This window comes from Balaenoptera borealis, assembly GCF_965194805.1.
Source record: "Balaenoptera borealis genome assembly, chromosome: 2".
Classification (NCBI taxonomy): Eukaryota; Metazoa; Chordata; class Mammalia; order Artiodactyla; family Balaenopteridae; genus Balaenoptera; species Balaenoptera borealis.
Window position 1 is genome coordinate 153,265,572 of NC_138867.1, and position 24,602 is coordinate 153,290,173.

The 24,602-nt window shown below is 44.3% G+C and overlaps 1 protein-coding gene across 14 annotated transcripts in view; it reads left to right on the forward strand.

Moving 5' to 3' along the window:
* TENM2 (teneurin transmembrane protein 2) overlaps positions 1–24,602 on the forward strand; it is a 590,108-nt gene that overhangs the window by 378,082 nt on the left and 187,424 nt on the right. For all 14 annotated transcript variants that reach the window (XM_082378741.1, XM_082378737.1, XM_082378738.1 and 11 more), the window contains one exon: positions 22,633–22,828. In XM_082378741.1, coding sequence (XP_082234867.1) covers positions 22,633–22,828 — 196 coding nt within the window. The remainder of the gene's footprint in view (positions 1–22,632; positions 22,829–24,602) is intronic.

The following is a 24,602-nucleotide window of genomic DNA, read 5'->3' on the forward strand; positions in this document are numbered from 1 at the left end:
CTTAAAAAAAGAAAGAGAGGAGATAAACGACTCCCCATGCATTCTCACGATCATTCGCCATCATTACGTGCATTCATGTCCATTTGATGAGCTACGTTTCCTGGAGGAAATGGAGCTTAGCCCCTCGCAGTGATAGGTGACTAACTCACGTCTCAAACCATTATAGAATTTCTCATTTCTACTGGCATATCCTATCAAGGAACATAAGTTCTATGGGGATTGGCAGGCTAGCCAAGGTGACTCATTTGAGCTGAAAAGAGAGAAAGAGGAAGAAGTGGGGAGGGGGAGGAATATGAAATTCTCTTGGCTACATTGCATGAATGGCTATGCTTAAATTTTATTCAGTATCATGCTCTGACCAAGTGCCTACAAGGTTTAGTATCCTTGTCCAAGGATATTAAATACAGGGGAGAATCCTTTCTTACCTGTTTAAATTTCCCAAAGAATCAGAGTCTGTCCCAGTTGACTTTTTGAACGTAGCTTTCTACAGCGATACAGTACAGAGGTAGCGTGGCATAGGGGAGAAAGTCCTGGAGTTAGAAAACTGAGGATGGAGTCCCTGCTACGTGCTAACCAGGTGCCCTCGGACATGCGCCTTAACCTCTCTTAGCCTCAGTTTCCTTGTCTACCTGTGTTCCCTGCCTCACAGTGTTGCTATCATTACACTACCCCTACCACAACAAAGGGAGGATGGGAAAACACTCTGCAAACGGAAGCACAATATAAAGATACGGTACGCTAGTGTTTCATTGTACTTAGAAATCCTGCGTGGCCCTAGTCAATGCTGTCTGTCGATAAGCAATTATGTACATATAGGTTTTTAAAATAAAATTAATTTTCTCATTTTTTTCTTCTTATCAAAGGACAAATTGTTTTCATCACAGAAAAACTTTAAAAGCGCAGAAGAACAAAAGGAAGTAAAAACACCCATAACTGGAAGCAGTCCCCTTTTGCTAAATATTTATATAGTGTTTTTGGTATAGTAAAAGATATCGGTGGCAGTTTAAAAACAAAAAACAAAAAAACTCAGCGTCTCAGTGGCTTAAAGCAACAGAGGCTATTTCTTGTTTATATCAGTGGTTCTCAACACAGGGCAATTCTGCCCCCACCCCAGAGGCATTCTGCAGTGTCTGGAAATATTTTTGGTTGTCACCCTGGGGAGAGGTTGCTCCTGGCAGGCAGTGGCAGGTGGGTTGCTGCCAAACACGTGCAGGAGAACTCCCCACAACAAGGAGTTGTCCAACCCAAAATGGCACACGTGTTGAGGTTGGGAACATCCTACTTCACGTGTTCACTTCGGGTGATATTGGGCTTTGCTCAATGTCAGTCTCATTCAAGGGCACGGACCTGTGGAACCTCCACTGTTAGGAACATAACTAGTACCCCATCGCAAAGGAAGGAGAAGATGGTGAGTTATGCACCAGTCCCTAAAGACTTCTGCTTGGAAATGTCACATATCATTTAAGCCCTTCTCATATGGACCAAAGCAAGTCAGATCCTAACTTCCATGGAGCTGGAATTACAGTCCTCTGAGGTTCCTGGGTGGAGGGGCACCAGATATCCCAATGAAAGGCCCTTATGACTTACGATAAAATGTTGGGAGACCTGTCCTCATGGCTAGTCTTTGTGTACACCCTTAGTTCTTTTCCTGAAGGTAACCCTTAAGGATTTTATACTAATTGCCAAATTTTCCTTCTGAAAGTCTATACCAATTACCCTCCCTACTCTCCTGCCCACCAGCAGCAGTAAGTGCCCATATTATTTACTTGAACTCTTGCATAAACTGGATATCATTGTTTAATCCTTGTCTGTTAGAAAGGTAGATATCCCATTGTCTTTTTTTTTTTTTTTTTAGAAATTCACGTTCTTTTATTTATTTATTTATTTATTTATTTATGACTGTGTTGAGTCTTTGTTTCTGTGCGAGGGCTTTCTCCAGTTGCGGTAAGTGGGGACCACTCTTCATCACGGTGCGCGGGCCTCTCACTATGGCAGCCTCTCTTGTTGCGGAGCACAGGCTCCAGACGCGCAGGCTCAGTAGTTGTGGCTCACGGGCCCAGTTGCTCCGTGGCATGTGGGATCTTCCCAGACCAGGGCTCGAACCCGTGTGCCCTGCATTGGCAGGCAGATTCTCAACCACTGCGCCACCAAGGAAGCCCCCCATTGTCTTTTAAATGCAGCATTTTGGTACCCTGCATTCCATTTTTTTAAGACCTAGACAAAAAAAAAGTTGATCCAAGCCATTGTCAACCTACCAACTCGAATTCTTATGGGGCTGGTAGCCTCGTCCATCTTGCCGAGTATTTGAAATCCTACAAACTGTGTCAGGTTTGCTTGAGCCCAGTTCTAGAAGGGAAACAGGTGAGACTTAAAGATCATCATCATCATCATCATCTGACCTGGCCGCAGTGCTGGGGATCAAAGGAAATCTCAGAAGCTGTTGATGCAAGTGAGCGTCTTGGTGGTTAAGGCAGGGAGCAGGTTTACTTGACAGTTCATCACTGATTGCTACTGATATGTCAAGCCAAGTAAAATCCTGCGTGAGAACAAGTCAATAATCGGCAAATTAGGTACATGATTAACCGAGCCAACAAGATGCAGTTAACGCTGGGGAGGTCTGCCGGGACTTCACCTTCTCCCCAATCCTGTTTAGCAAGTATTAAAAACGCCTGTTTCATCACTCAGACTGATGGAGCCATGAGCTCAGTCACTTCCAGAGGCAACCTGAACGTGTAGGGGGGCTTACAGCTCCAGCTGTAAGGGTTGATTAGAGGGAGGTAGTAGGGATTAAATGACGCTAAGATAGAAGCAGACACAGTCAACCCCAGTGCTTTACTCTGAGGTGTGTCTGTGGGATGGGAAGCAAAACTATCCACACATTCATTGAACAATAGAAGGGAACGATTTAAGAGACCACAAATTGCCCCATGATCATACCAAATAAATGCAAATATGGCAGATCGAGCATGTGCAGACCAAGATCAAATGAGCTGAGCAAACATTCCTATTGTCCTCAACAGCAGAATTCCCCTAAGTGACATTTTTTCAAAGCAAATTTATAAATAGTGATGAGTGGGGTTAGCTGTTTACCAGCTTGGTTTATCCCTTTCCAATTCAGAGCCTTATTTGAAAATGAATTCCCTCTTTCCTTGTCCCCTTCTCTCTTGCCCAAGCAAGTCAACTGCACGCAGTTTCCATTAGAGGTGGAAGTAACTGGATCCCTGGGTCACTGGGACGCCCACGTGTTCTGAGCAGCCTGATTCTGTCCCTGTGCCCCTGTCCAGTGCCCATGATCCAGGCAGACAGGCTCTCCTTGGACTTCACTCTTCCTGCAGAGCTGTGTTCTGGGATCTTAGTGGGGAGAGAATACCAGGGTTTGGCTGTCAGCTTGCATAGCCCACCACATAGCATTTTAATTTCATTTTGGAGGGAGGCATATTTTTACAGGCATGTTTTTCAGACCCTTCCTTTCCAAAAGAGCTTGAGGTATGGAGAAAGAGTTTGTGAAACCAAGAGAACCTTGGTTTCTTCTGTATTGGACTAAAAGTGCTTTTGGAAGGATCTTTCTCAGGACACCCCTTGTGATGATCTGGTAGCCTCCTGACAGGAATGGAAACTGCCAATTAAATCAGTGGGTACCCTCCTGGGCAGTCACCAAGCAGGAAAAATCTCAAAAGATGCTTGAGTTTTACAAGGGGCCTGGTATTGAGGGGGATGCACAGGGAGGGCACGTTGAATGTTTTTCAAAAAAGTCAATTATTGAGAACATGGAACTCGGGGAGAACGACAGGAACAGAGAAAGCAGGGATGAGTAAGAGGGGGCAGCACCAAGCCACATATTTTGACCGAGCAGAGTCTCAGAGGTGCTGTAATTCAAGAGTTTCTTCTAGACAAAGACCTTAATCTTCAAGTGAAATCTTCTGTAGAACCCCATATATAAAACAAATCAATGTGACAGTTTTATTAGTGTAAGCATGGTTTATAATTTAAATCCATATTTATGATTGTAATGTTTTGATCTCTGTATACATATGTTTATTGTATGTTTGTATATATATATGTTTATATGTGTGTGTGTAACTGTGTATACAGATAGAGACAGAGACACAGAGAGACAAACTAAACTCATGAGGTTGGTCACCCGTAGGAATAGGTGAGGAGAACAGGACTGAGAATTAGGTTTAAAAGGTACTTGTTCGGTGGGGCGGTGGAATGTGTGGTGAAGGTGGGATGAACTGGGAGATTGGGATTGACATATATACACTAATATGTATAAAATAGATAACTAATAAGAACCTACTATATAAAAAAATAAAATAAAATTTCCTGAAACATCATCTGCCTGCCACACCCTAGAATGAAAAGTAAATTCTATGTATTCCCTCCTGTCAAAAAAAAAACAAGTACTTGTTTTTATCCATAATAAAACAATAAAGGTAAGGCAAGCCCTTCCCCATCTCTAAGACACACGCATGCTCACACACGTACAAAGACTGAAAATAAATATGACACAGTGCTAACATTTATTCATTTGAGTGGTTGAAATATGGGTAATTTGTCACCATATTCTTTATACTTTTCTTAATTTTAGTAATCTCTCTGTCTTTAAGAAAAGTAGGTCTGTGACAAGCTTGAGTTCTATTTTGAGTAAAACAAGCATTAAGAGGTTATAGATGATGACTCTAATCTTATACCACTCTCAGGATTCAATTTATTTATGTACTTTGTTTCGTCTGCACAGTTTTGAGAAAAATCACAGTGAATATATATAAGCAGTTGCAAAGAGCAACTGTATTTTCTTTCATCATTTCCCTTACAGGCTCTGGCTAGCCTTCAATTAAATTGATCCACAAGCTTGAAGGAGGAGAGATAGAAAATAATCATTTCAAGGTTAAATCACTTAAAATATCTACTCACATCCCTTGCCTTAGATACAGAAGTAGAGAGGTTGCACCCCAAACTTAAAATAAGCTGTGAAACTCTTTATTAAAAAAACAAAACAAAACACCATTCTGGAACATGCTACATGTTCTTTTTTTTTTAATTGAAGTATAGTCGTGTACAATATTATATAAGTTACAGGTTACAATATAGTGATTCACAATTTTTAAAGGTTGTACTCTATTTATAGTTATTAGAAAATATTGGCTATATTCCCCATGTTGTACAATTTATCCTTGTAGCTTATTTTATACCTAATAGTTTGTACCCCTTACTCCTCTACCCCTATATTTCCCCTCCCCTCTTCCCTCTCTCCACTGGTGACTACCAGTTTGTTGTCTATATCTGTGAGTCTGCTTCTTTTTTGTTATAGTCACTAGTTTGTTATATTTTTTAGGTTCCACATATAAGTGATATCATACATTATTTGGCTTTCTCTGTCTGACTTACTTCATTTAGCATAATGCCCTCCAAGTCCATCCATGTAGCTGCAAATGTCAAAATTTCATTCTTTTGTATGGCTGAGTAGTATTCCATTGTGTATATACACCGCATCTTCTTTATCCATTCATCTGTTGATGGACACTTAGGTTGCTTCTATATCCTGGCTATTGTAAATAGTGCTAATGGGAACATTGGGGTGCAGTTACATGTTCATTTGAAACTGCATTCCTGGTTTAACATCCTGACATGAACTTGAACCTCTGCTCTGCCTGGCATTTGCTTGAACAGGATCCACCAGCGCAGTTGCTTATACAACCTTATCTGAGCAGACACACATCAGGTGGATTCAAAGAAAGCCCAGTGCAGATCTTGAAGTTTTCTAATAAACAGCAGAGTAGCAGAAGTTCAGATCTGTGTTCAGAGATATTTAGAAAAGCTTTATTCCAAGATCTTCACAAAAATTAACAGCTTTTAAAATGTTCATTGAATCCCCTCTCAGTACAGATGTTTGTAGGGAAGCCAAAGTTATTAGAAGACAAAAATTACTATTAATCATCTGATCTCTTATAAAAATGTTCTCCACTCAGAGATCCCTCCCCATTTAACACTAGTTATAATAATAATAGTCAGCAGTATTTGAGGGCTCCAATGTGCCAAGGACTGTTTCACATGAATTATTTTATCTTCACAACAACCCTGTGAGGTAGGCACCATTAGGAGCAGCCCCATTTTACAGACGAAAGAACTGAGGCAGAGTTTAGGGTCACAAAGCTGGTATGCACTGAACACAGCAGACTGGCACCTCCTTTTTCTCCTCTCTGCCGGCAGTCATTTCCAGGAACATCCTGCAGTACAATGTCAACATGAGTGCTGACAGAGTAAAATTACAACTCAAGCCCAAGACGAGAATTTCATTAAGTCAACGAAAGTGATGCTGGAGATTTGCCTCTAAGTGCCCGGGGAAGCCTTGGTAAATGCAGATCTGGCTGAGGTAGCACAGTTAAATACTGTGGCAGAGAGAAGTGACAAGGAAGGTGACAAGATCAGCACTTCCAAGAGGGCGGTTATAATATCATAAAGAGAGGTCCTGGAAAATTTGATGGAGACATCCAGTATGTTTACATTTGATTGTGTTGCGCCAGTCAAGCTACAGTGATGCTGCATTGTTCTCAAGTATTTCATCAACTCTAAGATACACACAATGCTCATCTTTTGACATCTCTGAAAACAGGATGCATTTTGCAATCAATGAAGTGAAGGGACAGTGAAATGTTTGGTGTCGCATGTTTGTGTACGTAGGAAAGCTCAGTGTTCATTCTAAAAATTAAAGCGTAGTTGCAGGTATAACCTGAATATTCCTAGATATCAGATAAAAAATACTTTCATAATTACAGTTTTACTTTTCAAGGTAAATTCCGAATAAGTCAATGTTAAGAGCATCCATTTTAAGTGGCCTTTTATTAATTCCAAATATCCTCAGATAACTAGATCCTACTGTATATGTCAAGTCAGGGAGGGTATTTAAATATAATTTTTAAAATATATAAATACACAAAAATAAAGTTTAAATAAACATTCTGTGGAATGCCTATGCAGCTGTTCCAGACATGGACAAGCGTGGGCGTAAGGGTGTGGACCAGTCCAGACTGCCTGATCTTGAATTTTAACTTCCAGTATTTCCAAGCTGTGTGACCTTGGGCAAGTCCCTCAGCCTCTCTGTGCCCTGATTACTTCATCTATAAGATGGAGATAATAATATTATACATTCATAGCATTGTTGTAAGATGTAAGTGCTTTATAAAGCACTTACAACTGGGCTGGCACAAAGAAATGGTATAAGCTATCATCATGTTTTTCAAAGCATCCATAATGCAAACCCCACAAGCCCCCAAACAAACAAAACAAAACAAATTCCAACTGTTTTATTAAAAGATAACTTTTATTTGTGGTTTTTTCATTGTAAGAAGAATTTATGACAATGATAGGAAAAATAGAAAACATTAACATTTTTAGTATATTTTCTGTTCACATACAGTAATCATTTTTACAAATATAGGATCATACCATACATACCCTTTTTACCCTGATTCTTTGCATAATGATAAGTAGGGAACAACTTTCTAAATTTGAATATTCTTCCATAAACTCATTTTAAATGCCTCAAAAATAACTCATTCTATAGATTAAAAAATTTTTTAACATCTTTATTGGAGTATAATTGCTTTACAATGTTGTGTTAGTTTCTGCTGTATAACAAAGTGAATCAGCTATATGTATACATATATCCCCATATCCCCTCCCTCTTGTGTCTCCCTCCCACCCTCCCTATCCCACCCTTCTAGGTGGTCACAAAGCACCAAGCTGATCTCCCTGTGCTATGAGGCTGCTTCCCACTAACTATCTATTTTACATTTGGTAGTGTATATATGTCCATGCCACTCTCTCACTTCATCCCAGCTTACCTTTCCCCCTCCCCATATCCTCAAGTCCATTCTCTGTGTCTGCGTCTTTATTCCTGTCCTGCCCCTAGGTTCATCAGAACCATTTTTTCTTTTTTTTTTTTTTTAGATTCCATATATATGTGTTAGCATACAGTATCTGTTTTTCTCTTTCTGACTTACTTCACCCTGTATGACAATCTCTACGTCCATCCACCTCACTACAAATAAATTTCGTTTCTTTTTATGGCTGAGTAATATTCCATTGTATATATGTGCCACATCTTCTTTATCCATTCATCTGTCAGTGGACACTTAGGTTGCTTCCATGTCCTGGCTATTGTAAATAGAGCTGCAATGAACATTTTGGTACATGACTCTTTTTGAATTATGGTTTTCTCAGGGTATATGCCCAGTAGTGGGATTGCTGGGTCATATGGAAGTTCTATTTTTAGTTTTTTAAGGAACCTCCATACTCTTCTCCATAGTGGCTGTATCAATTTACATTCCCACCAACAGTGCAAGAGGGTTCCCTTTTCTCCACACCCTCTCCAGCATTTATTGTTTGTAGATTTTTTGACGATGGCCATTCTGACCGGTGTGAGGTGATAACCTCATTGCAGTTTTGATTTGCATTTCTCTAATGATTAGTGATGTTGAGCATCCTTTTATGTGTTTGTTGGCAGTCTGTATATCTTCTTTGGAGAAATGTCTATTTAGATCTTCTGCCCATTTTTGGATTGGGTTGTTTGTTTTTGTATGGAAACACAAAAGACCCCAAATAGCCAAAGCAATCTTGAGAAAGAAAAACGGAGCTGAAGGAATCAGGCTCCCTGACTTCAGACTATACTACAAAGCTATTGACAAAGGATTAATCTCCAAAATATACAAGCACCTCATGCAGCTCAATATTTATTTAGTTTTTAATAATTTCCTTATGATGAATTCTTAAGAGTAGAATAGCTAGCATAAAGGAGTTAAAATATGTCAAACTTATATAACAATAACAATAGCCATAAGGATAGCTGATATTGATCTGGTGCTTACTGTGAGCTGGGCTGGACTCACAATGACCCTCAGAGGTAGGAAATTTTACTATCCGCATCTTAGGGATTAGAGAGCAGAGACTCAGAGAATTGAAGTAACTTGCCCAAGGTCACAGTGCAGCCTGGTGAAAGGTTTAGGCCCAGCTTTGAGAGAAGCCACCAGTGCCCACGATTCTGTTCCGCTTTTGTGCTTGGGAAGGCATTTTGTGACTGGGCACGTTCCCAGTTTACTCTCTCTCCTCAGTGATATATTTGATTTATTTTCACAAGCAGCCCACATAAGACCCTCCTATTGATCTTAGGAGGGCACGGAGCCAAATGTGACATTGTTGATAAACCACTGTCTAAAGACAATTAAATGGGAATGTGCAGTAAATAAGAAATCACATCAGCAAGGCACTGAGAGGTAAAAACCTCCATTCTTCTGACCTCGTGGTAGAGCTCTGGCACATCTTGGAATAGCCTTGAGATGTTCATCACTTTTGCTGAACTCGACCCACACACTGTGGCTGACTAGGTCTTCAGAGCAGTACCTTCCACCCTTCTCCTGGGTTGGATCAAAAGGCAGCATGATGAGGGCATAACCTTGTGGGAAGACGAAATATGAAATCAATCCATTCATGTGCTCAACAAATATTCACTGAATGTCAGTACTGGGGATGCAGAGATGAAAGGCATTTAAAAAGATAGGGACCTGACAAGTTAGGCAACAATGGCAGCATCACGTAGGGAGAGCCGTAAGATGCGGTACTGGGTGGAAGGTTAGAACTGACGTTCCAGAATCAGCTTGGTCTGGGTTTGAATCTTATCTCTGCTCTGTAGTAGCTGGAGGTTTGTGGATGAGGCCCTCTAGATTCAGCTTTGCCATCCGTCAAATGAGGGCTGTACCTCATCAGGTTGTTGTGAGAATAAATGAGATAATGCCTAGGAAATAGTAAGCACCCCATGGAGATCAGTCGATCAGTCTGGCTGGTTATAACCCTTACCGCTCACTCGCAGGTAACCTAGCAACCAGAGGTCTCTACAGGGTGAAAATGGCAAGGTCTCTGGCAGAAACCAGCGCTGCTTTGCAAACTGAGTTTTCATTGGTCCTCCTCAAGACTCTTATCCAGATTGCAAAGATCAGAGTCTTCCAACTCGGTCAGGATTGGAAGGATTGGAAACAACTCAGGATTCCTGTCTCCTCTCCATCCTTTTATAAATATGTGAGGTGGCAGGGGATCGGGGTGCCTCTCCTGGGGCACATTGCACAGCACATCCAGTCGTGTCCAGCCCGAGCCCAGCTCTTCGTGGGCTGGGAGAGGGATGGACAGCGTGTATCCTGCTAGTGCTATTCTGTTGCACATTTCTCAAAGTCAATGCCATGTATCATTTATGAAGTTTGTTCCTGTCCCTTGTATGATAAACTCATCAAATGTTAGCTAAAGAGTTGGGTACAGGTAGTTTAAGACCATGAAAATAGGCCACCAGTTCTAACCTGTGCAGGATTTTAGGGCAGCTTCCTGAAGGAGATGCTACCCGAGCTGACTCTTAGAAGGTGAGTTAAGCAGATAAAGAGAAAGGGAAGAGAGGGAAAGATCATTCCAAGCCGAGGGCAGTGAAGATCCCCCTTTTGTATGGGCTGTATTGAAGCTTCACATATCGATTGTCCTTTTTTTAAAAATGGTGCTTTTCTTTAGCCATCACTTACCAACGAGGACATAGCTTTTCCTTTCAGAACTGGCTCTTACAAGGCCAGGAGGGACCAAGGAGGGCAGCCCCTCTGGAGGTTTAGTAGCTGTGACCCTGGATTGAGTTGTTGCAGATTTACAGCTTGTACACAGCCCCTGCTAGGAATCCACGTTAAATAAAAGGAAAAAAGTGGTCAAACACCACAAAGCTATGAATTACCCTTGAAACTGGGAGCACACACTTTTTATGTACTGAGGGGAAGTCTTGAAAATCGGAGATCAGGACTTAGGGTTTTCAACTGTTTCTCCCTGATCTTGAAAATTTCGTGGGAGAGGGTTAACAATCTCCCAAGAAGACCCTGTCTTCAGATAGATACATCATTCTATCAGAGGCAGGCCATAACCTTGGACTCCACCAACGTTTATTGAGCACCTACTATGTGCCGTGTGTCGAGGGGCTGCAGCAGCGGACAAGGCAGAGCTGGCCCTTGTGTGGCTGCCGGGCGCTGGCATTAGGCCCCTCTAAGAAGTCCCAAGAAGGAAGGGCCACCTACCAGGGAATGCATTGTCCCTGCCTTGCCCTGGCCTGGCCTTATTACTTAAAGTTTATCCGTGTTGGGACTTCCCTGGTGGTCCAGTGGTTAGGACTCCGTGCTTCCACTGCAGGGGGCACGGGTTCAATCCCTGGTCGGATCCTAGCATGCCACACGGTGTGGCCAAAAAAAAAATGATAAAGTTTATCCGTCTTTCTCGTGGAAATCCCTCTCTGAAACACCTCTGAGAAGGAGGGGTGCTGGGATCTCACCATGGTAGTAGAGCTGGTGCTAACATTCTTTAGCAGTAACAGTCGATCCTTTTCTATTCATTTTTCATTCCCCGTACATTCCCCCCATCCCATCCCAGACATTCAAAACATACTTCTTCGAAAACCACACTTTTAGGCTTGATAACGGAGTTGGTGGGCAGGGGGGTGGGGCTTGGCAGGACCCATCGGCTGCTTATCTTCACCCAGCAAACCGCCAAAGCCCCTGCCAAGCCCAGAGGGCCCTCAGGGGAACCAGACCCAGTGAACACACCAGGTGAGAAGCTCTCTTTTTATTACAAAAAGAGGGTCTGGTCTCGTCTTTTATAACCGTTCGTCAGAGCATCCATCTCTGCAGACCTTCCATCGGGCTACCATCACACTGAAAGGAAACTCTGAAGTTCTAGAATGCCAGCTCTCTGAGGGCAAAGCCTGTCGGGTTCCCTGCCGCATCTCCAGGGCTGACAGCACTGTGGTCTGTAGTGGGCACATCCATCCCCGTGGCCTGCTGGTTCCCTCTGCAGCCTGCAGACCCATGGTCTTGTCCGTACTCCCTCCACTCCGCAGTGCTGGCCCGCTAGCTCTCCCCTAGTCATGCCAAGCTCATTCTGTCTCGTAGCTTTTGCACTGGCTGTTCCCTCTTTCTGGAATGTTCCTCCCTGATATTCAGGTGGCTCCTTCCTTCCTTTTGTCAGGCCTCTACCCAAACACCATGCCCTCCGTGAGCCCGTTCCCGACAAGGGACTCTAAAACTGGATACTCCTTTATACTTTATCCCCATACTCTGCTTTATTTGTCTTCGGTCCACTTAATTTAGCTATAATTGACTAGCCAACCAATGCACACATTTTACGTGTACAGTTTGATTCCTAAAATGTGAAAACTGTGTCTATCTGAGTAAGCACCATCACAATCACGATATAAAACGTTGCCACCCCTCAGAAGCTCCCCTGGGCCCCATGCCAATCTCATACCAGCCCCCCGCTGATCTGCTTTCTGTCTCTAGAGGTTAGATTTGTCTTCCTTGGAGTTTTATGAACAGGGTAGCCTGTGCTCTTTTGTGTCTGGCCTCTTTCACTCAGCATAATACCAATGAGATTCACCCATGTTGTTGTGTGTATCCCTGGCTCATCCCTTTTATTACTGAGTAGACATCCGGTTGTATGGCTACACTATAATCGGCTTGTCCGCTCACTTGTTGAGGGGCATTTGGGTTGTCTTTGGTTTGCTCTTTTTTATTCATAGCCCTCATCACTCCCTGGCATTCTGTTCCCCTAAGGCAATGTCAGTCCCCCGGAGGGCAGGAACCTTGGCCATATGATTCACTGCTGGATCCCCAGGGCCCAGAGCAGGGCCAGGCACATAGGTAGGTGCTCAGTGTTTGTTGATGGAACCAATAGTTTTACATTCATTTTCCCCTGTAACATGAGGCCTGGGCAAGACACAGGCTTGCAAGCTGGGCTTCGGATCTTTCTTTCCTATGAACCCAATCTAGAGACCTTCAGGCCTTCCAAGGGAAACCAAACGTTAGCTGGGCTCCCTGCTCCGTGTGTCTGTGCCCTGTCGTCCTGCCCAGGATTTCTGAGTTCCTGTGGCTTCTTCCTCTTGTATCTTTTGATCTCTGCTTTCTTGCCCTGTGATATCCAGGAATGGTGCTCTCTCTCTTTGCTGGTTTCCATAAGAAATTTGATCACATCGAGGCTCTTAACAATTTCCCTTGGTTTTTTTCTCTTTTTTTATTTCTTGGATTTGGGAGTGTGGGGAGGCGTCACAGGAAGAGGCCACATTGTGGCCTGGGTGGTCCCCAACATCTTGCTGCTCTCTCCTCCCCTCCCTTTACCTCTCTCTAGCTCCCTCCCTATTTCCAGTAATCAAAAATGTCTTCCTTTGTCTCTCCCAGAAAAGTCCCACCTGCCCTCACATTCCTTGGTTTCTTGCTTTCTGCTTAAGCAGTGTGTTGCAGAACAGTTTTTCCCCCAATAAGATTAGTAAAATGGCTCCATCTCATCACAGATGGGCGGGGTACCCCCTGAATCACAGGCACCCCTGTCTTTGTCTTACCAGCACAGCCTCCCAAGAGGGAAGAGATACTCCGGGTCAGAGAAATGGAATCCAAAACACAAAGCAAGTTGTGTCCTGAGTATGATTCTGTTGGCAGTCCTGCAGGCTACTTTAGGAGCCCCTTTCTGTCATCAGAGGCCCTCCTACCCTGACACATAGCATAGACTCTCTTTCCCAAAGACAGGAAGGTAAACCTTGATCTCCCCATATGAGCAAGGCTGACCAGCACCACGTTCTGGCTGCCTGTTTATTCTGGAATGCAGCGGATTCGGGACACGCTCTCCTAAGCTGACTACTGGGGTGCGAAGCACAGTTCTACCACTTTCCAACTCTTGAGCAAGTGATGTAACCTCTCTATGCCTCAGTTTCCTCATATGCAAAGTGGGGATAGTGATTTGTATTCAGTGGGGCTATTATAAGCATTAAATAAGATCATACATGCAAATCACTTAGAACAGTGCCTGGCCTCATTAAATGTTACCTCGTAGTATCATCCAAGCAGTTAGCAAACAAAAATCAGGAAAACTGTATAGAGTTTACTAAAAATTCCTAAGAACTTTTCCTAAAGAGGTTATGTCCTTTCAGTAGTTGTATCACCAAATTCCACTGCGTTGGTGTACACTTCACTCTGGGTACGATTTCCTTTGGGCCTAAAGGTTTTCATTCATTCAGTCAGGATCTTTGCTGAGTACCCACTACGTGCCAGGCACTGCTCTAGGCCCCAGGGGATACCATGTGGAATAAAACAGACAAGTCTCCTACTTATTTATTTATTATTTTTCTGGATTCAAAGCTGGTTAACATTTATTTATTTGTTTGGTTTTTTTATTGAGGTATAGTTTATGTACAATATTATATAAGTTTCAGGTGTACAACATAGTGATTCACAAGTTTTAAAGATTATATTCCATTTATAGTTATTATAAGGTCTCCCAGTCTTAAGAAGTTTGTGTTCAAGAGTAGTGAGATGGACTATAAATTAGCAGATAAGTGACAAGGTTTTTTTCAAAGAGTTTTTGATGAGTTTTTGCTGAGGACAGAAAAGGAGAAGTGATAGAAGCATTTTAGAATGGGTGGTTAGGGATGCCCTTTCTAAGGTCGTGGTGTTTAAGCAGGCAATATTGACAAGAAGCAGGCAGCTGGGGACTTCCCTGGTGGTCCAGTGGTAAAGAATTCGCCTTCCAATGCAGGGGACAAGGGTTTGATCCCTGGTCTGGAAACTAAGATCCCACATGCCACGGGGCAACTAAGCCTGCACGCCACAACTACTGAGCTTGTGTGCCTCAACGAGAGAGCCCATATGCTGCAAACTACAGAGCCCATGCGTCCTGGAGCCCGCGTGCCACAACTAGAGAGAGAAAACCCACAAGCCACAACTAGAGCCCGCGTTGTGCGTTGTGCGCCACAACGAAGAGCCCGCTCTGAAATGAATGATCCTGCACGCCTCAACGAAGATCCCGTGTGCCACAACTAAGACCCAATGCAGCCAAAACTAAAATAAAAATAAAATAAAGAAAAGAAATAAATTGTAAAAAAAAAAAAAGAAAAAGTAAAAAAGCAGGCAGCTGTAAGATCAGGAGGAAGAGCTTGTGCAAAGGCCCTGAGGCTGGGATGAGCTTGGCATATTCCAGAAACAGAGAGGAGAGCAGTGTGGCTGGAACACAAGGAGAGAGAAGTTTGGAGGTGGGCAAGAGGAAATTATGGGCCAGGTATGGCCAGCACCCAGCAAAACCATCCAGAACTTTCTTGACCTCTTTTTGCATCTTCTCCCATGGTCCATCTTTCTGTCCTCAGGTGCCCAATCCACTCTGCTCAAGTCTGACGCTAGCAGTCCTGGGCTCTGCCTTCCTCCCGCTTCTCTGCTCACTGGCATCTTTAGGAAACTTACAAACCAGGCCAGCCACCAGCTATGCTGGAAGCTACAGCCAGGTTCTTGGAAAACTTAAGGCAACCTCCCACCGTTAAGACTCATGCAAATCCAAGTTCAAGTCCTCGCTTGGCCACCAACCACAGTCAGTGGCCCTGGGTATGTTACTTAACTTCTCTAGCAGCCTTTGTCCTCTCCTGAGAAATGGGGAGGAGAATAAGATTTCTGGGAGGATGAAATGAGATACCATATATCAGCTTTTGCCATTATGCCTGGCACATAGCAAGTGCCTAGAAAAAAGAATAGGTACTTCTTATTTTTGATGATTACGTTTTCCGCCACTGCAAGAGGACATGTGATGAAAGAATCAAGAATTGCACCTATGTAGATATAGTCTCCCCTGCTCCTTATTGTAAGGAATCGTGTTTAGTTCCTCTCGATCTTCGGGCTGCTTGATCCTCACGATGGAGCCCAGCATGATGATTGTTACAGTCTGCAAATATAGGTGCCGTTTCCTTCCCAGGAGCTTAGGGGCTCGTGCGCATAGCTGGTGGACAGACAGCCCAGCAGTGCCCACACTGGGCCAATCAGCGTCTAATGAAGTGACTTGGACACTCTAAGTAGGAACTGAAAATGACAAGCGAGGCCACGTGGAAGGAAGGGAGCCTCCCACCCCCACCGGAGCACGGCCCACCGCTCTCATCCTTGCACGCTTCCTGGAGCACTCAGCCCTCTGAAGGAGAGAAAAGAGGTGGTGCAGAGCTTTAAATGAGGAATCAGCCAGACCCACTTTGCCACGGGCCTAGCTGGAGGCGGAAAGAGATGCACAGGCCCCCAGGAGCGACCCACCACTGCCACTTGTCACCAGATGCCACCAGAGACTCTGTGGTCATGTGGCTTCGAGCAGCCCTCACTCACACATGCTGCTTCCCTGCCATCCAGCCGACTGTTGCGTGTGCCCTGCCATCTGAGGCAGAATCAACATGAGACATCAGGAGGCTGGGGATGCAGCCAGCGCGGAGCCGGGCGCGGCAGGCTCTCCGCGGGAAGTGTCGGCATTCGCCGCTGCTCCTGTCCACGTGGGCCCTCAGCGAGCAGGTGGTCCGAATAGCAATAAACTTACTTACCCGCCCCCCGCCCCGCTTTCCCTGGGTCCTGGACCCAGTAATAACATCTTCCTGAAGGGCGATGCATCTGTCTTTAACCTTGCCCTCTGTGGCAGGTGTGTATTGGCGTGGCTTCCAGAAGCATCTCTCAGCTGCACGCTCCCTGCCTGTGGACGCTTTCCCTTCTGGGAAAGTGACAGGCCCTGCTCAACGGTGCAGCCCCCTCTGCTCTCTCCTCCAGCTCCTCTGGAAACCCACTAAGTTATCTTAACTACCATTCCTCCTTGGTCTCTGCCAAGAAGGGGGCAGATTGAAAATTGGATCAAATATTTGCTGTGGTTTCTTTCTTTGTCCCTCAAGCGCTCGTAAAAGTTGTGTTTTCATGCCACTTTGGGGTGTGACTGGTGACTCAAAGGCACAGCCCTCACATTGCACGCCAACATGGGTTGTTTTTCAGAGGCCAAGGGAAAGAAGAGAACTTTGGTGAGAGAGGGGGAGTTTATCGGGGGTTATGGCGCTGTCACCCTCTGGGTGACCTTACTGCCTGGTCAAGAGAGACCAGCTGCCTTGAGAGACGGACTTGGCCCTGCAGGCAGCCTGTGCGCACACATCCCCCATCGGGGTTGGGTCACGTGCCTTCTAATCCTCTTCCAAGGCTTTCTGCAGATCTATTAGACAGAACGTGCTAGGAAGCAACCTTCTTAGTCTTTCAAGCACGGCACGGTCCTCCAAGCAGCCTGGAATCGATCGTGATGGGATCCTGGAACTGAAGAAACAGACGTCCCTGGTGCCAAGCCTGAGTTATCAATCCCCAGTGCTGGGGCGTGAGAAAGCAACTCTGGCCAGGGTCTGAGTTCTTGGAAGATGGACTTCTCCTAGTGTCAGTCAGGCTGCCGTCTAGGCTTCCTAGAGAGCAGAGGCTCTCCAGAGCCAGAGGGCCTCCATGCAGACGAGCTTCCTACTGCGCTCCTGTTCTCCCTGCCCTGGAAAGCGGTCTCTGCACTTGGCTGGCTTGATCCGCCTTGTATTTCTAGCCTCCCACCCTCCCCAGGTTATAGCAGCCGTGAACGATGCTACGTGACGCTGCCTGGTGTATGTTAACCTATGAGGAGGGTAACTATATATTCCAAACGAGAGCATGCTCAAGAGTGAAAGGAGGAACGGGAGATGGAGACTAGGACATCCCTGGGCAAACTGGGATAGATAGACACCCTACACGTAATAGGTTGGAACTTGACCAACAAAAGATGCTGCCCTCCTGGGTGATTCTCTCCCACCGCCCCGAAGAAATGGAAACATTTGCTGGCACTTTACTATCATCTTGGGAGGTGAACCAGGAAGAAAGAGAAGCATGAGGTCAGGAAATCTTGAAGGCTATGCTGAAATAACAAATAAGCCTCAACATGTCAGTAGCTTGATTTTGTTTTTTCATGTGTACAACATTATAGTGGGTTGGCCAAAAAGTTCGTTCAGTTTTAAGTAAAAATACAAGGCACATTTTTCATTTTCACCAAGAACTTTACTGAAAAACGTATTCATTAACCGAATGAACTTTTTGGCCATCCCAGTATTTCAGCTTCTCTATGCTCTGCAGTGTGCTCCCCACCAAAGTTTTGTTTCCATCCATCACCATACAGTTGACCCCCTTCACCCATTTTGCCCTCCCCCACCCCCCTTCCCCTCTGGTAGCCACTACCCCGTTCTCTGTGTCAGTGGCCTCATTTAGTAAGTGTTTATCGCTTGCTTGTGTCAGTATTTCCGGCTTCCCTCCGAGTGCTAATCTAGGATCCAGGCCACTCCTATCTTGTGACTCCATCATCTTGGGCTTTAAGAGAACTCTGGTTCTCTCTAGAGGCAGATAGGTAGGGAGAGCGAGCAAGCAGGAGATGGCACAGAACGTTTTATGGCAGGGTCTAGAAGCGGAGTTCATCCCACAGCATATGTTCCATTGACGGGAACACTGTCACATGCTCCCACGTAAAAGCAAGGAAGCTGGAAAGGAACAAGACACTGATACAGACAGTGACCATCAATCTCTACCACAGTGGTCACTAAGAAACAGTGTCAAAGGAGGAAAAGAAGGAAGACAAGCGATGGAGCAAAGAAAGTCCAAAGAAAGAAAGTGTACATTGGCCATCATCCCATTGAGAATTTTTTTAATTAATTAATTTATTTATTTTTGGCTGTGTTGAGTCTTCATTGCTGCACGCAGGCTTTCTCTAGTCGCGGCGAGCAGGGGCTACTCTTCGTTGCAGTGCGTGGGCTTCTCATCGCGCTGGCTTCTCTTGTTGCGGAGCACAGGCTCTAGGCGCGTGGGCTTCAGTAGTTGTGGCTCATGGACTCTAGAGCACAGGCTCAGTAGTTGTGGCACACGGATTTAGTTGCTCCGCGGCATGTGGGATCTTCCCGGACCAGGGCTCTAACCCGTGTCCCCTGCGTGGGCAGGTGGATTCTTAACCCCTACGCCACCAGGGAAGTCCCTCCATTGAGAATTGAAAAGGTGAAGTCATAATGTCACCTCTAAAGTCACCTCTCAAATCTTGATGATCTATAGGCATGCACAGGTTCCTTGGGCCACAGTGTCCATCATGTGCATGTCTGGTGGTGCATGACTGAGGCTTGCTGCCTGTAACTCTGCCCCTTTCTCTCCTATTCAGGAAAGCACATTAGAAAACAAGGGAGGGCAGGTGATTATTACCGGAAACAAAACCTTCAGTACATTGCAACTTAGTTTGCTTTCAATGAAATTCATTTACAGATTCAGTATTTTATGCATTTGATATTTTACAAATATTTATTGATCAAACTCTGCTCAAGATGCATTAGACAGAGCAATGAATTATCATCACGATAGCAGAAACTTTCAAGGTGTGTTTACCATATACAGAGTACTGACTATTCTAAGCACTTTACGTGATTTGACTCATTTAATCTTTACAACAGTGTTTTGCTGTATTATTATTATGTTTTGAAATTATACCCATTTTAAAGGTAAGGAGACTGAGGCACAGAGAATTGAAATAGCTTGTGCAACTGTCACAGCAAGTAAGCAGCAGAGCGTGGGTTCTAATCAGGCAGTCTAGCTCCAAAGTTCTCAGTCTTAACCACTCTACCATGCAGAAGAAATCCCTGCCCTCCTGGAGTTTATGTTTTTCTGAGTAGACGGACAATAAACATAAAAACATTATATCAGGGCTTCCCTGGTGGTGCAGTGGTTAAGAATCCGCCTGCCAATGCAGGGGACACAGGTTCGATCCCTGGTCCAGGAAGATCCCACATGCCGCCGGAGCAACTAAACCTGTGTGCCACAACTACTGAGCCTGCACTCCAGAGCCCGCAAGCCACAACTACTGAAGCCTGCGTGCCACAACTACTGAAGCCCGTGCTCCTAGAGCCCGTGCTCCACAACAAGAGAAGTCACCACAATGAGAAACCCGTACACCGCAATGAAGAGTAGCCCCCGCTTGCCACAACTAGAGAAAGCCCGCTCACAGCAATGAAGACCCAACGCAGCCAAAAATAAATATATAAATTTATTTTTTTGAAAAAACATTATATCATTTTAGAGGGTGATAAGTGCTTTGAAGAAAGTAAAGCACAACAAAGAGATACAGGATTGGGACACCTCAGACCCACATGTCCCAGTGCCCCTGGCTCACAGATTCTTCCTTAAATGAAAACTGCCCTCCGTACTTCCGTGGAGGGACTCTGAGGAGCCGGCCAAAATAGATGTCCTCCCTCTCCTCTGACAAATACCTTTTCCCAGAGTCATTTGATTGGTTGGACAGCAAGCACTGCTGCTGGTCCTAAGCCATTTCTGTGCCCCTGGGCTGGGCAACCAGTTCAGCAAGAGATGACTGATGCCCAAATTAATAATGAGCGATGGCCCCATGCAAGTAATCACCTTCCCCCAACTTTTCCTCATGGGAGTGATAACCTGGACCCCAAATGAAGTATATCCTTCTCACCTCGGCACCAAGGAAGTTACACTCATTTCTCTGGCTGACAGCAGTTTGTAGACATGGTCTGGGTAGTCGGACATTTACGAGGTTGCTAAGGAACAAATGCTCTGGTTACAAAGGGCTCCGAAAGGAGCATCGGTTTGTCATATCACTTCAAATCATTTATTTTATCCCATAAAGACAGCTGCAACCAATGAGCTATGGGGTAGAGGGGAGCTAAATACAAACATTCGTTTCCTGAGAGATGGAGGAAATTTCCACTTCCTACGCAACGTCCCTTGCCAGGCCCCCAGATACAAAAACTAGAACCGTGTGCTTCTCTTCTGCGATCCTTGTGATTTGCAAATAAGTGACTCAGAGTCACAAGGTACTTAATAAAATGGTTATTATCTTCCAGGCACTGCCCTAAGCATTATCTCATGTCATCCTTATAACATCCCCAAAAGATGGGTGTTATTATTCCCTAGTATGCAAACCAGGAAGAGGGTAAAAGATTCACCTAACTTCAAACAGTAGCAAATGACAGTCAGAATTCAAACCCAGGTCTGTCTGACAGCAAAACCTTTGTACCTAAGCTTATAGACTCTTTTGGTTTCAATTATCACATTTCAGGTGGGAAAAACTGGCAATTCTGCTGATGAGGAAGTCACATTAGTAGATTTCCTGGAGTTTCATTCTTTGACGTTCGTGAAAGGGGTTACAGTGGATGTCAGTAACCCGCATAACCCTTTTTATGGCGGGGAAAGTGGTGAGAGAGAGCTTAATCCCACAGTGGTGGTTTTTATCTGCTAAAGACCTACACTTTGAATGTTCTCTGGAAGTCACGGTGCAAATGATTTTCCTGTGGAATGATTTTGCAAGAGTTCGCAAGATGATTGCATTTCTACTGGGGTCTTATTGATTTTCTCATCAACAAGTAAGAAACATGGGTGCCCTCTTTGCCTTTCCCTTCATCCCCTCTGTCCAGCCCATGGTCAAGCCCTGTCCTCTCTTCCCTAGAAATGTTCCTGCAAAGTTGTCCCCTTTTCTCATTCACTGTCCTAATCAAGATGCCTGTCACCTCACACTTGGGTTTCTGCAATTGCTTGCTAACTGGTCTTTCTGCTTCCTTTCACTCCCTCTTCTAGAACATCTCATAGGCTGCCTGCAAATGAATTCCTCAGAACATTCCTCCCACCACGTCGTCAGTCACTGCTCAAGGATCTTCTGTGGCTCCCACTTGCCTGCCGCACGATTTCACCATTCCCTGGGACAGGCCCCCTTGGATCACACTTGCTCTCCCATTCCCCTCACCCCATTCCTGGTTGCCTTCACCCACCACTCTGTCTCCCACTGATTGCTTCCAGTTCTGAGCCTGGTTTCCATTGAAACAGAGTTTCATAGTTAATTGCTGGTCGATGGGAGGCCAGGCACTGTGAGGGCACTGCACCTAAACAGATCTAGGTCCAAATTTTTGATTGTTCACTTGGTCACTGGGTGACTTTTGATACGTTGCTGGACTTCTCTGAGCCTCAGTTTTCTTATCTGTAAAATAAGATACAAATAGTGCCGATCTTACAGGGGTTTTGCAAGAGTTGAATGAAATGAGGATGACGATGGTGGTGGTGATGACAGCTCACGTGTATTTTGTGTTTGCTTTGTGCCAGGCACTGTTATCAATATGATCTTATTTCTCACAACAACCTATAACATAGGTACTGTTATTTTCAGTTTTGCAGATGGGAAAATTGAGGGAGGGACAGGTGAAGCTAAAAAGTTCCAGATTCTCTCCCAGGTAGTCTGACTCCTTAGCCCTCTTTTCTTAACTACTCTGATATACCACCTTCCTTTAGTGAATGATCAGTCAATGGTATCTGGTAACATAGGTTCATAATTCTTTACCTGAAACTCTTGAGTGCCAGATGCAATTTGGAATTCAGAATTGGGGGAATTATTAAAAAGTTCTATTGGCATATGCTATGTATTCTATAACACCCCAGTAGGGACTGGAGCAAAAACCCATCTCTCTCTCTCTCTCTCTCTCACACACACACACACACACACACACAGAAAAAAAATCATAAAAGCTGAAAAGAGATTATGGCCTTATAGTCATAAAACTATTGGCAACAATTATAATAAATGGTGACGGTTATTATTACAACTTTCATGACTCTTGTTTTACTTATAATCAAATGAGCTTATAGTAAAATGTACTCAGAAGTATCTCTCAGTTAACTAATGGGGCTGGAGGGGAAGGTGCTTGTTATGGGACCAGGTCTGCACCCTGTGTCACATGCTCTCTTCTTTTCCCAGTATGACTTCATGGAGCGTCTGGACGGGAAGGAGAAATGGAGCGTGGTCGAGTCACCCAGGGAACGCCGGAGCATACAGACCCTGGTTCAAAACGAAGCCGTGTTTGTCCAGTACCTGGATGTGGGCCTGTGGCACCTGGCCTTCTACAATGACGGCAAAGACAAAGAGATGGTTTCCTTCAACACTGTAGTCTTAGGTAGGTATGGGATCTCTGAGGTGATAGGTCATGAAGGAAAGGATGGAAGTGTCTGGCTTCTCTGTTGAAGGCACATCTTCCAAGGTGGTCCTACTGTGTAGGGGACCAAACCAGCATCCTTAATTTAGGGTTCACAGTATCATCCACCTAAAACTAGCCCTGGTTAAAATATGAATGCTACTTAAATCATGAAAAAGCCACTGTGAGTACCAGGGATTGAGTTGCAGTGAAGAGCTTGGGTCCAACCACCTGGCTCAAGCCCTGGCCACACAACCTAGGCAAATCATTGGACTTTTGTCAGCCTCAGTTCCTCATGGTAAAATAGAACTAACCAGTCCCTCCTTATACTGCTACTGTAAGGAGTAAATAAAATAAGTTACGGGTATAAATCCCTAAACAGCCAGTAAATACTGACCATTTGTGTCAGGTCACAATTTTTCTCAAAAATCAAGGAAAGCTCAAACTAAATTTTTTTTAAAAACCTGAAAAATAAATCAGGAAAAGGATATAACCATAAGAAAGAAATCATATCTTTGTTCCCAAATTGGTAAATCTCAAAAAGCTTTAATTAAGCACTTGTCATTTGGGGCATGTTTTATAGCAGTCCTTTTTAGTAGCCGTTGGGGAAAAGCTAAGATTTTATCCAAAATTTCCCCTTATATGTGCATACAAACCTGTAAGAGGGCCATTATTTTGAGAATATTTCATGAGGTTTTCTAAAGCAAGCCCTAAGAATTTTAACAATCATATCACCTATAAATAATTTTCATAACATTTATTTTGTCATTAGGTTTTAATCTTCTTACTAATGATAATAACTGATCCTCTCTGAATCAGGGCAGATTGTTAGACCCATTTCACAGAGGAATAAACTGAGGTTCAGGAAACTGAGTCCCTCAAGGTCCCAGGATATGGAAATGGTGGAAATGGCATGGACTTCTGGGCCTCATTCATTGCCTTTCTGCAACACCATGTTGTCCCAGCAGCATTTAGCTGTGGACCTCAAGTTTCACTAGAGAAACCTAGATAAGATGGTTGATCCAGGATTAAATCCTACCTTTTCTTTCCCACATCCTACCTGGGAGAGTCACTAAACTCCCTGAGCCTCAGATTCATCGTTTGTGGGGAGGTAATGACCATGTCTCCGAAGGGAGGGATGATGTGACTTCACGTACGGAACCTGTCTGGAATGGAGCTGGTAGTCACTCGTGAAAGCTGATGATTTTTTAAGAGCTCATCTTGTACAGCTGTTTTTCTATTGACTGCATGTTAAGAACTTCTCTGTTGGTTTCACGGATTGCTCTGAAGGATTCCCTGATTCTTGAAAGAGAACCTGAAATTCAGGTGGCAGCCACAACTTCAGAATGGGACAAAATTAGGTAGGATTTGGTATTTACCATAGCATTGAAGTTAATGCTTAGTCCCTCTGTTAAGGAAAGATTGGCCCTAACAGGGTCAGCCAAATGCTCCTTTTAAAGCAGTGCTTGGCATGCCAGAGCCCATGGGCCAAGTCTGGCCCACTGCCTATTTTTATAAATAAAGTTTTATTGGACCACAGCCACGTTCATCTGTTGACAAATTGTCTGTGGCAGCTATAACAACAGAGTTGAGTGGTTGCAGTGGAGACAGTTTGGCCCATAAAGCCTAAATATTTACTCTCTGTCACTTGACAGAAAAAGTTTGCCAAGCCCTGCTCTACACTAATGGCATAAACTTTGTATCAGGAAAGTCACTGGAGAAGTCTTCCACCGTTAGGGAAAGTTCCCAGGAGCAT